Below are 16,451 nucleotides of genomic sequence, written 5' to 3' on the forward strand. Positions count from 1 at the left end.
TGCAACAATTTCAAAGATGTTACTGAGTTACAGTTCATATAAGGAAATCAGTCAATTTAAATGCATTAATTAGGCCCTAATCTATGGATTTCACATGAGTGGGCAGGGGCGCAGCCATGAGACCAGCCACCTGGACAGCCAATCAGAATGAGTTTTTCCCCACAAAAGGGCTTTTTTACAGACAGAAATACACCTCAGTTTCATCAGCTGTCCAGGTGGCTGGTCTCAGATGATCCCGCAGGTGAAGAAGCTGGATGTGGAGGTCCTGGGCTGGTGTGGTTACACACGGTCTGCGGTTGTGAGGCTGGTTGGACGTACTGCCAAATTCTCTAAAATGACGTTGGAGGCGGCTTATGGTAGAGAAATTAACATTCAATTCTCTGGCAACAGCTCTGTGGACATTCCTGCAGTCAGCATGCCAATTGCACGCTCCCTCAAAACTTGCGACATCTGTGACATTGTGTTGTGTGACAAACTTTTATTGTCCCTAGCACAAGGAGCACCTGTGTAACGCTAATTTAATCAGCTTCTTGATATGCCACACCTGTCAGGTGGATGGATTATCTTGGCAATGGAGAAATGCTCACTAACAGGGATGTAAACAAATTTGTGCACCAAATTTGAGAGAAATAATGTTTTTGTGCGTATGAAACATTTCTGGGATCTTTTATTTCAGCTCATGAAACATTTTACATGTTGCGCTTACCTTTTTGTTCAGTATAATTGAAAACGTTAAGAAAATAACTAGGTAGTTGTGTACAACAGTTAAGCATGCCACTATAGAAAGCTTTTAAAATATACCATAACCCATTCTACTGACACACGTTAAAACCGATTCATCACTTCCCATAGAAAGATGAAGGCAGTGTAGTGCACTACAGTATGTAGGTGGTATGGTTCCATTTGGGATGCGGACGAGTAGTTAGCTAGATCAGTCAGGTAGAATACTGGCCCTATACTCTACAGCCAAAGTCAAATATATAGATAGAGAGTCGGTTTGTGCACAACACTTCCTACATTTATCTATGTCTTTTTCCATTCATCTTTTGCGGGTTACATAAAAGAGCAACATACAGTGCTGAGTGATATGGATATGTTATACAGTCAGTTAAACACACATTTCAAATTTCCAGTAACTTTCCCCAAATTCTCAGGTTTCCCATGAATTCCAGTCGTATGACCACCGGATTTCCTGCTTATTCCCTCCTGAATTTAGGAATATTCCAACCAGGATTTCTGGAAAACTGGACATTTTTGAAAATGTTCTGGAATTTTGCAACCCTAAGCTAGTCCCTCCCCTTAAACCATTGTTTTATAAAAGCAAATCCAAGATACAACTATTATGATCAGAACACTGCAATACCCAACATATATCAATCATCATAGACCACAAGGGAGTATATTATACTGTATATTCATACAAGTTTTATCAAACATTAGCTAACATGTTTACCTATATGACATCATTGATGGATTAATCAGAGAGTGGAGGCTAAGGGTCAATATAAATATCAATTGATGCTTATTTTACACTGTTTAGATATGAAATGTGGTGTTCTGATTTTGAAAGAGACGGGGACACAAGTGTGTGTGTATGTTGTTTTGAAGCTAGTTACTTTGGCTCTAGTCTAGCCTGGGCGTCTACTGGCTGAAGCATAGTTGTACACATGTAGTGATATACTGTAGTGTTGTTTCTACATAGAGATAGACGTGAATCGCCCATTACAGGTAGTGCTAGAGGTGGTGATTATGGGAGTTTGACCATTCCAATATGACGTGACAGCAATATATATATACCTTCCCTTCCCTCTGCAGCTGTCCTCAGCACCTAATGTTCTTCTCTCAGCAACTGGTTCTGGAACAGAAGACATACAAATATTCTAATTGAAAAATATCCTATTAAACAATTAGAATACACATCAGAAACATAAGTATCTGACAGTGACACAGGACACAATGCAGTGATATAATAATGCTGTTTGAATGATACAACAGAATCAGAACAATTATTTAGCTACCATGCCCCCTGGTGTCAGTATTTATGCATTGAATGAACAATATCTGCAACATTTTCACCTCCATTTTAATCTTTGCTAAATCAAATAAATTAGTAATCAAGTGTTGATCTTGCAACACTAACACTTTGCGGTACTAAGGAAGGAATAAACATACCTGTGACTGAAATGTGTCAGCAATGTCCTGTCAACTAGGTCAATGTCACGCCAAGCTTACAAACAGATCTGGGATCAGGCTACATCCACCATGGTTGGGGTCAATTCAAATTGAAGACAGTCAATTCAAGAAGTAGACCGAAATTCTGACTTAATTGTTGTAAAAATGATATATTTTCAATAAACTGAAAAGGAGAACCTATTTATTTTAAATAAATAAAATGTTATTTTAAATTGAAATCCTTTCCTGATTTAACTGACTTTAATTAGAATTGTCCCCAACCCTGACCCCCCCCCGGGCAGCTCACCTTGCTGTCGGCAGTGTTCTGGATGATGCCGTTATCGGGGTCTCCCCCCTCCGATCCGCTCTTCTGATCCTCCTCTTTCCCGTCCTCCAGATCCTCCTCTCCAGACGAGATCCTGGACAGCTTGGACGACTTCTGGGGACAACACACACAGATCAGCACTATTTATTCATTCAGTGAATGCAAAAAAATGTGGTGCATTGTTTTCTCCACCCCACAGGCCATAGGGGGCTTGCTTTTATGCCCCATCGCTGGAGGTTGGCGGGGCATGGGCCGTGGCCAGTTATGAACCTATTGAGGACCGCTACTTCCTGAGGACGTTGAAACCAGGAAGTTGTTGTGTGCAGGTAGTGATGAGGTGCTTATTTGTCAGAACAGCACTCATGCAACACTAAATGGACGTGCTTGTCATTGCTACGCAGACGACACAATTAATCTTCTCCTTTCCCCCTTCTGATAACCAGACATGCAGAGATGCGAATCGCATCTCTGCATGTCTGGCAGACATATCAGTGTGGATGACGGATCACCACCTCAAGCTGAACCTCAGCAAGACGGAGCTGCTCTTCCTCCCGGGGAAGGACTGCCCTTTCCATGATCTCGCCATCACGGTGGACAACTCCATTGTGTCCTCCTCCCAGAGTGCTAAGAGCCTTGGCGTGACCCTGGACAACACCCTGTTGTTCTCCGCTAACATCAAGGCAGTGACCTGGTCCTGTAGGTTCATGCTCTACAACATTCGCAGAGTACGACCCTGTTTTACACACGAAGCGGCGCAGGTCCTAATCCAGGCACTTGTCATCTCCCGTCTGGATTACTGCAACTCGCTGCTGGCGGGGCCCCCTGCCTGTGCCATTAAACCCCTACAACTCATCCAGAACGCCGCAGCCCGTCTGGTGTTCAACCTTCCCAAGTTCTCTCACGTCACCCCGCTCCTCCGCACACTCCACTGGCTTCCAGTTGAAGCTCGCATCTGCTACAAGACCATGGTGCTTGCCTACGGAGCTGTGAGGGGAACGGCACCTCTGTACCTTCAGGCTCTGATCAGTCCCTACACCCAAAGAAGGGCACTGCGTTCATCCACCTCTGGCCTGCTCGCCTCCCTACCTCTGCGGAAGCACAGTTCCCGCTCAGCCCAGTCAAAACTGTTCACTGCTCTGGCACCCCAATGGTGGAACAAGCTCCTTCACGACGCCAGGACAGCGGAGTCAATCACCACCTTCCGGAGACACCTGAAATCCCACCTCTTTAAGGAATACCTGGGATAGGATTAAGTAATCCTTCTAACCCCCCCCCCCCAAAAAAATAGATATAGATGTACTATTGTAAAGTGGTTGTTCCACTGGATATCATAAGGTGAATGCACCAATTTATAAGTCGCTCTGGATAAGAGCGTCTGCTAAATGATGTAAATGTAAATGTAAATGTGCTTTGCTAGTGGATAGCTAGAGTCCATGATACTGTATCAATAAGTATTTCATAAAATTTCACAGATATGATTTGCTGTCTTGCAATATGTGGGAAACATAGACCCTCATTGAACAATAAAGTAAGTACTTAATGAAGTTTAATGAATGCATCCATTATTCTTTGAACTGGACAATTTTTAAAATAATTTCTGGCCCCAAAATGTTCTGTAGGTATCTGAAAAAGTGAGCATGGCTAATGATGTTTCAACCAATCCCCAGTCAGGCTTCATCAGATCTGCTCCCTGTTAGAGTATCATAATGTATTAACATCCTGTTAGAGTATCATAATGTATTAACATCCCTGTTAGAGTATCATAATGTATTAACATCCCTGTTAGAGTATCATAATGTATTAACATCCCTGTTAGAGTATCATAATGTATTAACATCCCTGTTAGAATATCATAATGTATTAACATCCTGTTAGAGTATCATAATGTATTAACATCCCTGTTAGAGTATCATAATGTATTAACATCCTGTTAGAATATCATACTGTATTAACATCCCTGTTAGAGTATCATAATGTATTAACATCCCTGTTAGAGTATCATAATGTATTAACATCCCTGTTAGAGTATCATAATGTATTAACATCCCTGTTAGAGTATCATAATGTATTAACATCCCTGTTAGAGTATCATAATGTATTAACATAACATCCCTGTTAGAGTATCATAATGTATTAACATAACATCCCTGTTAGAGTATCATAATGTATTAACATAACATCCCTGTTAGAGTATCATAATGTATTAACATCCCTGTTAGAGTATCATAATGTATTAACATCCTGTTAGAGTATCATAATGTATTAACATCCCTGTTAGAGTATCATAATGTATTAACATCCCTGTTAGAGTATCATAATGTATTAACATCCCTGTTAGAGTATCATAATGTATTAACATCCCTGTTAGAGTATCATAATGTATTAACATCCCTGTTAGAGTATCATAATGTATTAACATCCCTGTTAGAGTATCATAATGTATTAACATAACATCCCTGTTAGAGTATCATAATGTATTAACATCCTGTTAGAGTATCATAATGTATTAACATCCCTGTTAGAGTATCATAATGTATTAATATCCTGTTAGAGTATCATAATGTATTAACATCCTGTTAGAGTATCATAATCTATTAACATTCCTGTTAGAGTATCATAATGTATTAACATCCTGTTAGAGTATCATAATGTATTAACATCCCTGTTAGAGTATCATAATGTATTAACATCCCTGTTAGAGTCTCATAATGTATTAACATCCTGTTAGAGTATCATAATGTATTACCATCCTGTTAGAGTATCATAATGTATTAACATCCCTGTTAGAGTATCATAATGTATTAACATCCCTGTTAGAGTATCATAATGTATTAACATCCCTGTTAGAGTATCATAATGTATTAACATCCTGTTAGAGTATCATAATGTATTAAATCCCTGTTAGAATATCATAATGTATTAACATCCTGTTAGAGTATCATAATGTATTAACATCCTGTTAGAATATCATAATGTATTAACATCCTGTTAGAGTATCATAATGTATTAAAATCCTGTTAGAATATCATAATGTATTAACATCCTGTTAGAGTATCATAATGTATTAATATCCTGTTAGAGTATCATAATGTATTAACATCCTGTTAGAGTATCATAATGTATTAACATCCCTGTTAGAATATCATAATGTATTAACATCCTGTTAGAGTATCATAATGTATTAACATTCCTGTTAGAGTATCATAATGTATTAACATCCTGTTAGAGTATCATAATGTATTAACATCCCTGTTAGAGTATCATAATGTATTAACATCCCTGTTAGAGTCTCATAATGTATTAACATCCTGTTAGAGTATCATAATGTATTAACATCCTGTTAGAGTATCATAATGTATTAACATCCCTGTTAGAGTATCATAATGTATTAACATCCCTGTTAGAGTATCATAATGTATTAACATCCCTGTTAGAGTATCATAATGTATTAACATCCTGTTAGAGTATCATAATGTATTAAATCCCTGTTAGAATATCATAATGTATTAACATCCTGTTAGAGTATCATAATGTATTAACATAACATCCCTGTTAGAGTATCATAATGTATTAACATAACATCCCTGTTAGAGTATCATAATGTATTAACATCCCTGTTAGAGTATCATAATGTATTAACATCCTGTTAGAGTATCATAATGTATTAACATCCCTGTTAGAGTATCATAATGTATTAACATAACATCCCTGTTAGAGTATCATAATGTATTAACATCCTGTTAGAGTATCATAATGTATTAACATAACATCCCTGTTAGAGTATCATAATGTATTAACATAACATCCCTGTTAAAGTATCATAATGTATTAACATCCCTGTTAGAGTATCATAATGTATTAACATCCCTGTTAGAGTATCATAATGTATTAACATCCCTGTTAGAGTATCATAATGTATTGACATCCTGTTAGAGTATCATAATGTATTAACATCCCTGTTAGAGTATCATAATGTATTAACATCCCTGTTAGAGTATCATAATGTATTAACATCCTGTTAGAGTATCATAATGTATTAAATCCCTGTTAGAATATCATAATGTATTAACATCCTGTTAGAGTATCATAATGTATTAACATCCTGTTAGAATATCATAATGTATTAACATCCTGTTAGAGTATCATAATGTATTAAATCCCTGTTAGAATATCATAATGTATTAACATCCTGTTAGAGTATCATAATGTATTAATATCCTGTTAGAGTATCATAATGTATTAACATCCTGTTAGAGTATCATAATGTATTAACATAACATCCCTGTTAGAGTATCATAATGTATTAACATCCCTGTTAGAGTATCATAATGTATTAACATCCTGTTAGAGTACCATAATGTATTAACATCCCTGTTAGAGTATCATAATGTATTAACATCCCTGTTAGAGTATCATAATGTATTAACATCCCTGTTAGAGTATCATAATGTATTAACATCCCTGTTAGAGTATCATAATGTATTAACATAACATCCCTGTTAGAGTATCATAATGTATTAACATCCTGTTAGAGTATCATAATGTATTAACATCCCTGTTAGAGTATCATAATGTATTAACATCCCTGTTAGAGTATCATAATGTATTAACATCCCTGTTAGAGTATCATAATGTATTAACATCCTGTTAGAGTATCATAATGTATTAAATCCCTGTTAGAATATCATAATGTATTAACATCCTGTTAGAGTATCATAATGTATTAACATCCTGTTAGAATATCATAATGTATTAACATCCTGTTAGAGTATCATAATGTATTAAATCCCTGTTAGAATATCATAATGTATTAACATCCTGTTAGAGTATCATAATGTATTAATATCCTGTTAGAGTATCATAATGTATTAACATCCTGTTAGAGTATCATAATCTATTAACATTCCTGTTAGAGTATCATAATGTATTAACATCCTGTTAGAGTATCATAATGTATTAACATCCCTGTTAGAGTATCATAATGTATTAACATCCCTGTTAGAGTATCATAATGTATTAACATCCCTGTTAGAGTCTCATAATGTATTAACATCCTGTTAGAGTATCATAATGTATTAACATCCTGTTAGAGTATCATAATGTATTAACATCCCTGTTAGAGTATCATAATGTATTAACATCCCTGTTAGAGTATCATAATGTATTAACATCCCTGTTAGAGTATCATAATGTATTAACATCCCTGTTAGAGTATCATAATGTATTAACATAACATCTGCTCTGCATAGCTCAGTTCAACTCTGTGTGTGATGCTGATCTGTTCAACTTTCACTACACCACACTACACGTATAAAGAACACAGGTCAAATGCTATGTGCGCTTAAACAAAACAGCTGTATTTGCACTGAGAAACAAAACAGTAAAAGTATAGCCAGCACTTTGAAGGACAAAAGCAAGAAAATGTTAATCTGTGTAATGCAAGCATGAGTTAGACTATTCCAATTTGAGAGGCTGAGGTCGGTCTTCTGGAATGCTACATTCCATCGAATAGATGTGCGTAATAGAGCCCAGTTGCTAGGCAACAGTGGTTGCTAAGCGAGGACGGGGTGGAGGGGGCTGTGGGTGACTTTTTTCAGCCCAGGCCTCAATGGACACCACAGTAACATTACCTATAACCCCCCTGCCTCTGTATGGGCCCATAGGCTTTGTGTTGTCCTGATGAAGGAAATACCATTCAAATTGAACTATCCGGGTTTCTCAACCCTCCTAGTTCACTTCATAATCATTCTTTTTCAAGATATGCTGACGACCTGGAATGTAATGTATCAGTAGGCTTGTGATAGCCCCTCCCCATTGCTCCCCTGAACATACGCACCTGCACTCTGACCTCTCACCTTTAACCTATAGGTTAGCTATAGCTCCGGAGAGACTTGAGATAGATCTCAATAGTCTCACGTGGCTTCCTCTCATCTTATCGTTTGCTTCATTTAGCTGACATTGCTAAACAGGGGAAGACAGATACCTGGTTGGAAGGCATCCGTCATATTGCTTTCACCTTGTCCGGTCAGTGCAGATGAAGGAGAGGAGGCAAGGAGAGGAAGCCTCTTGAAAGTTTTTAGACGCACTTTAGAGATGCCCCTGAAATGACCCTGTTGGCAACCATCTCATACAAAAAAATCAAAAAACACACCCAAGACCATTGTGACACTTATGTTAAGCCAGTTTTCTTCAACCCTGTTCCTGGGTTCCCACAGGCTGTGCAGGCTTTTTTTAATAGCCCAGCAGTAACACAACTGACCAAACTAATCATTTATCAAGTCTTTGAACCAGGTGCGTTAATGCTGGGTTGGAACAAACATCTGCACACCCTGTGGGTCTCCAGGACTATGGTTGAGTTCTACAGGTTTACAGTGTGATAGAGTGTAATAACAGGTTGAGTCTGATAACTAGTTTGTGATAACCTGTACCTTAGAGGAGGCGGTCTTTTTCCGTTTGGACCCGGCCCTGTCTTCCTTCAGTTTGCCTTTGTCATCTTCCACCTCCTCTATGGAATCTCTCTCCTCTCCTTCACTGCTCCCGTCTGCCACGTCTCCTCCTTCTCCCGCCGTCTTGGAAAAGCTCTGCTGCTGGATGGCCTGAGAACATAGGATAGAGTAGAATAGAATAGAGTACAACTTTATTATCCACACAGAGTGGCAAATCTACCTTTGGCTTCATAGTGACATGAGAAAAATCTACAGAACAGTACAGTGAGCAGACACTATTCACTGATGTGCTATTGAGATCAACTGAGAAAATATTGAGAGCAAAACAAATAAAATAGAAGTCTCTTCTATAAGGAACTCTCCAGGAGAGGACTGCACCAAGGTCAAGCAGCAGCCCATAATATGTGGACACTGGACTATGACAAGCAGTTATGAGACATCAGCAACTAAGATACAACTCTCGTGTGTGTGTGTGTGTGTGTGTGTGTGTGTGTGTGTGTGTGTGTATGTGTGTGTGTGTGTGTCCTTGTTGCTCATGGCTTAGAAGTTATTAGTTATGAGTTTGGCTTATAAGTTATAACTGCTATTCAGAATGCCCTGTCCACATATCTTGATTACTTTTGTATACTTCTGTATGTGCCGACCAATCCACAAAAATGGACTGAGGAGCACGACGGACCTGATAGCCGGTGAATTTGACGCCTGCATTGTTCTCGATCTCCCACAGACCCTCGTTGAAACCTTTCCTCTTGTTGGACTTGCCAAACTTGTCCTTGTACTCCTTGTATGGTAGGAGATCCCTGGGGCCCAGGAAGGCACTGTGGTGGGACAGAGATGGTGAGCAGTACTGCCAACATGACCAGAACCAAATCACTAACATTCATCTGTCATCACAAAAATGTAACTTACACTGAGTGTACAAAACATTAAGAAAAGCTTCCTAATAATATGTACAACACAACACGGAGTGCCTGGGCACAGCCCTTAGCCGTGGCATATTGGCCATATACCACAAACCCCTGAGGTGCCTTATTGCTATTATAAACTGCTTAACAATGTAATTAGTTAGAGCAGTAAAAATAAATATGTTGTCATACCCGTGGTATACGGTTTGATATACCATGGCTGTCAATCAGCATTCAGGGCTCAAACCTTCCAGTTTATAATAGGCCTATATTATCTGCTGATCACTATAATACAGTGTTATAACGAGCTCCCGAGTGGCGCAGTGGTCTAAGGCACTGAATCGCAGTGCTAGCTGTGCCACTAGGGATTCTGGGTCTGAGTCCAGGCTCTGCCACAGCTGGCCGCAACCAGGAAACGTGGTGCACAATTGGCCCAGCGTTGTCCAGGTTAGGGGAGGGTTTGGCCGGCAGGGATTTCCTTGTCTCATCGCGCACTAGCGACTCCTGTGGCAGACCGAGCACAGTGCACGCTGTCACAGTCGCCAGGTGCATGGTGTTTTCTCCGACACATTGGTGCTGCTGGCTTCTGGGTTAAGTTGGCATTGTGTCAAGAAGCAGTGCGGCTTGGTTGGGTTGCGTTTCGGAGGACGCACGCTCTCGACCTTCGCCTCTCCCGAGTCTGTACGGGAGTTGCAGCGATGAGACAAGACCTTAACTACCAATTGGATACCATGAAATTGGGGAGAGAAAGGAGTAAAAGTAACAAAAAAAAAGCAACAAAAAAAAAGCAGGGCTATAACAGTGTAATACCATAGACCTCAGTGTAATAACATAGACCTCAGTGTAATACCATAGGTCTCAGTGTAATAACATAGACCTCAGTGTAATACCATAGGTCTCAGTGTAATAACATAGACCTCAGTGTAATAACATAGGTCTCAGTGTAATAACATAGACCTCAGTGTAATAACATAGGTCTCAGTGTAATATCATAGGTCTCAGTGTAATACCATAGACCTCAGTGTAATACCATAGACCTCAGTGTAATAACATAGACCTCAGTGTAATACCATAGGTCTCAGTGTAATAACATAGACCTCAGTGTAATACCATAGGTCTCAGTGTAATAACATAGACCTCAGTGTAATAACATAGGTCTCAGTGTAATATCATAGACCACAGTGTAATAACATGGGTCTCAGTGTAATAACATAGACCTCAGTGTAATAACATAGGTCTCAGTGTAATAACATAGGTCTCAGTGTAATACCATAGACCTCAGTGTAATAACATAGACCTCAGTGTAATACCATAGGTCTCAGTGTAATAACATAGACCTCAGTGTAATACCATAGGCCTCAGTGTAATAACATAGACCTCAGTGTAATAACATAGGTCTCAGTGTAATAACATAGACCTCAGTGTAATAACATAGGTCTCAGTGTAATATCATAGACCTCAGTGTAATAACATAGGTCTCAGTGTAATAACATAGACCTCAGTGTAATAACATAGGTCTCAGTGTAATACCATAGGTCTCAGTGTAATAACATAGACCTCAGTGTAATAACATAGGTCTCAGTGTAATATCATAGACCTCAGTGTAATAACATAGGTCTCAGTGTAATAACATAGGTCTCAGTGTAATAACATAGGTCTCAGTGTAATACCATAGACCTCAGTGTAATAACATAGACCTCAGTGTAATATCATAGGTCTCAGTGTAATAACATAGGTCTCAGTGTAATACCATAGACCTCAGTGTAATAACATAGACCTCAGTGTAATAACATAGGTCTCAGTGTAATACCATAGACCTCAGTGTAATAACATAGACCTCAGTGTAATAACATAGGTCTCAGTGTAATATCATAGGTCTCAGTGTAATACCATAGACCTCAGTGTAATATCATAGGTCTCAGTGTAATAACATAGACCTCAGTGTAATAACATAGACCTCAGTGTAATACCATAGACCTCAGTGTAATAACATAGGTCTCAGTGTAATAACATAGACCTCAGTGTAATATCATAGGTCTCAGTGTAATAACATAGACCTCAGTGTAATAACATAGGTCTCAGTGTAATACCATAGACCTCAGTGTAATACCATAGACCTCAGTGTAATACCATAGACCTCAGTGTAATAACATAGACCTCAGTGTAATAACATAGACCTCAGTGTAATAACATAGACCTCAGTGTAATAACATAGACCTCAGTGTAATAACATAGACCTCAGTGTAATACCATAGACCTCAGTGTAATAACATAGACCTCAGTGTAATAACATAGACCTCAGTGTAATAACATAGGTCTCAGTGTAATAACATAGACCTCAGTGTAATAACATAGGTCTCAGTGTAATAACATAGGTCTCAGTGTAATAACATAGGTCTCAGTGTAATAACACTCAGTGTAATAACATAGACCTCAGTGTAATAACATAGGTCTCAGTGTAATACCATAGACCTCAGTGTAATATCATAGGTCTCAGTGTAATAACATAGGTCTCAGTGTAATAACATAGGTCTCAGTGTAATAACATAGACCTCAGTGTAATAACATAGGCCTCAGTGTAATAACATAGACCTCAGTGTAATAACATAGACCTCAGTGTAATAACATAGACCTCAGTGTAATAACATAGGTCTCAGTGTAATAACATAGGTCTCAGTGTAATAACATAGACCTCAGTGTAATAACATAGGTCTCAGTGTAATAACATAGACCTCAGTGTAATAACATAGACCTCAGTGTAATACCATAGACCTCAGTGTAATACCATAGACCTCAGTGTAATAACATAGACCTCAGTGTAATAACATAGACCTCAGTGTAATAACATAGACCTCAGTGTAATAACATAGACCTCAGTGTAATAACATAGACCTCAGTGTAATATCATAGATCTCAGTGTAATAACATAGGTCTCAGTGTAATACCATAGACCTCAGTGTAATAACATAGACCTCAGTGTAATACCATAGACCTCAGTGTAATATCATAGATCTCAGTGTAATAACATAGGTCTCAGTGTAATATCATAGGTCTCAGTGTAATAACATAGGTCTCAGTGTAATAACATAGGTCTCAGTGTAATAACATAGGTCTCAGTGTAATAACATAGGTCTCAGTGTAATAACATAGGTCTCAGTGTAATAACATAGACCTCAGTGTAATATCATAGGTCTCAGTGTAATAACATAGGTCTCAGTGTAATAACATAGACCTCAGTGTAATATCATAGGTCTCAGTGTAATAACATAGGTCTCAGTGTAATAACATAGACCTCAGTGTAATAACATAGACCTCAGTGTAATAACATAGGTCTCAGTGTAATAACATAGACCTCAGTGTAATAACATAGGTCTCAGTGTAATATCATAGACCTCAGTGTAATATCATAGGTCTCAGTGTAATAACATAGACCTCAGTGTAATAACATAGACCTCAGTGTAATAACATAGGTCTCAGTGTAATAACATAGGTCTCAGTGTAATACCATAGACCTCAGTGTAATAACATAGACCTCAGTGTAATAACATAGGTCTCAGTGTAATAACATAGACCTCAGTGTAATATCATAGGTCTCAGTGTAATAACATAGGCCTCAGTGTAATACCATAGACCTCAGTGTAATAACATAGACCTCAGTGTAATAACATAGGCCTCAGTGTAATAACATAGACCTCAGTGTAATAACATAGACCTCAGTGTAATAACATAGACCTCAGTGTAATACCATAGACCTCAGTGTAATACCATAGACCTCAGTGTAATAACATAGGTCTCAGTGTAATAACATAGACCTCAGTGTAATAACATAGGTCTCAGTGTAATACCATAGACCTCAGTGTAATATCATAGGTCTCAGTGTAATAACATAGGTCTCAGTGTAATAACATAGACCTCAGTGTAATAACATAGACCTCAGTGTAATAACATAGGTCTCAGTGTAATAACATAGACCTCAGTGTAATAACATAGACCTCAGTGTAATACCATAGACCTCAGTGTAATACCATAGACCTCAGTGTAATAACATAGACCTCAGTGTAATAACATAGACCTCAGTGTAATAACATAGACCTCAGTGTAATAACATAGACCTCAGTGTAATAACATAGGTCTCAGTGTAATACCATAGACCTCAGTGTAATAACATAGACCTCAGTGTAATAACATAGACCTCAGTGTAATACCATAGACCTCAGTGTAATACCATAGACCTCAGTGTAATAACATAGGTCTCAGTGTAATAACATAGACCTCAGTGTAATAACATAGGTCTCAGTGTAATACCATAGACCTCAGTGTAATATCATAGGTCTCAGTGTAATAACATAGGTCTCAGTGTAATAACATAGACCTCAGTGTAATAACATAGACCTCAGTGTAATAACATAGACCTCAGTGTAATAACATAGACCTCAGTGTAATACCATAGACCTCAGTGTAATAACATAGACCTCAGTGTAATAACATAGACCTCAGTGTAATAACATAGACCTCAGTGTAATAACATAGACCTCAGTGTAATAACATAGACCTCAGTGTAATACCATAGACCTCAGTGTAATAACATAGACCTCAGTGTAATAACATAGGTCTCAGTGTAATAACATAGACCTCAGTGTAATAACATAGGTCTCAGTGTAATACCATAGACCTCAGTGTAATATCATAGGTCTCAGTGTAATAACATAGGTCTCAGTGTAATAACATAGACCTCAGTGTAATATCATAGGTCTCAGTGTAATAACATAGGTCTCAGTGTAATAACATAGGTCTCAGTGTAATACCATAGACCTCAGTGTAATATCATAGGTCTCAGTGTAATAACATAGGTCTCAGTGTAATACCATAGACCTCAGTGTAATATCATAGGTCTCAGTGTAATAACATAGGTCTCAGTGTAATAACATAGACCTCAGTGTAATAACATAGGTCTCAGTGTAATAACATAGGTCTCAGTGTAATACCATAGACCTCAGTGTAATAACATAGACCTCAGTGTAATAACATAGGTCTCAGTGTAATACCATAGACCTCAGTGTAATATCATAGGTCTCAGTGTAATACCATAGGCCTCAGTGTAATAACATAGACCTCAGTGTAATACCATAGACCTCAGTGTAATAACATAGACCTCAGTGTAATAACATAGGTCTCAGTGTAATACCATAGGCCTCAGTGTAATAACATAGGTCTCAGTGTAATAACATAGGTCTCAGTGTAATACCATAGACCTCAGTGTAATAACATAGACCTCAGTGTAATAACATAGGTCTCAGTGTAATACCATAGACCTCAGTGTAATACCATAGGTCTCAGTGTAATAACATAGACCTCAGTGTAATACCATAGACCTCAGTGTAATACCATAGACCTCAGTGTAATAACATAGACCTCAGTGTAATAACATAGACCTCAGTGTAATAACATAGACCTCAGTGTAATAACATAGACCTCAGTGTAATACCATAGACCTCAGTGTAATACCATAGACCTCAGTGTAATAACATAGACCTCAGTGTAATAACATAGACCTCAGTGTAATAACATCGGTCTCAGTGTAATACCATAGACCTCAGTGTAATATCATAGGTCTCAGTGTAATAACATAGGTCTCAGTGTAATAACATAGACCTCAGTGTAATAACATAGACCTCAGTGTAATAACATAGGTCTCAGTGTAATACCATAGACCTCAGTGTAATAACATAGACCTCAGTGTAATACCATAGACCTCAGTGTAATACCATAGACCTCAGTGTAATAACATAGACCTCAGTGTAATAACATAGACCTCAGTGTAATAACATAGACCTCAGTGTAATAACATAGACCTCAGTGTAATACCATAGACCTCAGTGTAATACCATAGACCTCAGTGTAATAACATAGACCTCAGTGTAATAACATAGACCTCAGTGTAATAACATCGGTCTCAGTGTAATACCATAGACCTCAGTGTAATATCATAGGTCTCAGTGTAATAACATAGGCCTCAGTGTAATAACATAGACCTCAGTGTAATACCATAGACCTCAGTGTAATAACATAGACCTCAGTGTAATAACATAGGTCTCAGTGTAATACCATAGACCTCAGTGTAATATCATAGGTCTCAGTGTAATAACATAGACCTCAGTGTAATAACATAGGTCTCAGTGTAATACCATAGACCTCAGTGTAATAACATAGGTCTCAGTGTAATAACATAGGTCTCAGTGTAATACCATAGACCTCAGTGTAATAACATAGACCTCAGTGTAATAACATAGGTCTCAGTGTAATAACATAGACCTCAGTGTAATATCATAGGTCTCAGTGTAATAACATAGACCTCAGTGTAATAACATAGACCTCAGTGTAATAACATAGACCTCAGTGTAATACCATAGACCTCAGTGTAATATCATAGGTCTCAGTGTAATAACATAGACCTCAGTGTAATAACATAGGTCTCAGTGTAATAACATAGACCTCAGTGTAATAACATAGGTCTCAGTGTAATAACATAGGTCTCAGTGTAATAACATAGACCTCAGTGTAATAACATAGGTCTCAGTGTAATAACATAGACCTCAGTGTAAT

At 38.0% G+C, this 16,451-nt stretch overlaps 1 protein-coding gene across 2 annotated transcripts in view; it reads right to left on the reverse strand.

Moving 5' to 3' along the window:
* Positions 1-635: 635 nt before the first annotated feature.
* The window catches only part of LOC106587711 (hepatoma-derived growth factor-related protein 3), a 40,806-nt gene continuing 24,990 nt past the window's right edge, over positions 636-16,451 (reverse strand). The window contains exons 3-6 of one of the 2 annotated variants that reach the window (XM_045708739.2): positions 9,623-9,761; positions 8,926-9,093; positions 2,480-2,608; positions 636-1,855 (exon numbers count right to left, since the gene is read on the reverse strand). In XM_045708739.2, coding sequence (XP_045564695.1) covers positions 1,829-1,855; positions 2,480-2,608; positions 8,926-9,093; positions 9,623-9,761 — 463 coding nt within the window. In that variant the 3' untranslated portion in view covers positions 636-1,828. Of the gene's footprint in view, positions 1,856-2,479; positions 2,612-8,925; positions 9,094-9,622; positions 9,762-16,451 lie in introns of both variants that reach the window. The other variant, XM_082969675.1, reaches the window with a different exon arrangement.

Source organism: Salmo salar, chromosome 26 (assembly GCF_965601325.2).
Source record: "Salmo salar chromosome 26, fSalSal1, whole genome shotgun sequence".
NCBI classification, from domain to species: Eukaryota; Metazoa; Chordata; class Actinopteri; order Salmoniformes; family Salmonidae; genus Salmo; species Salmo salar.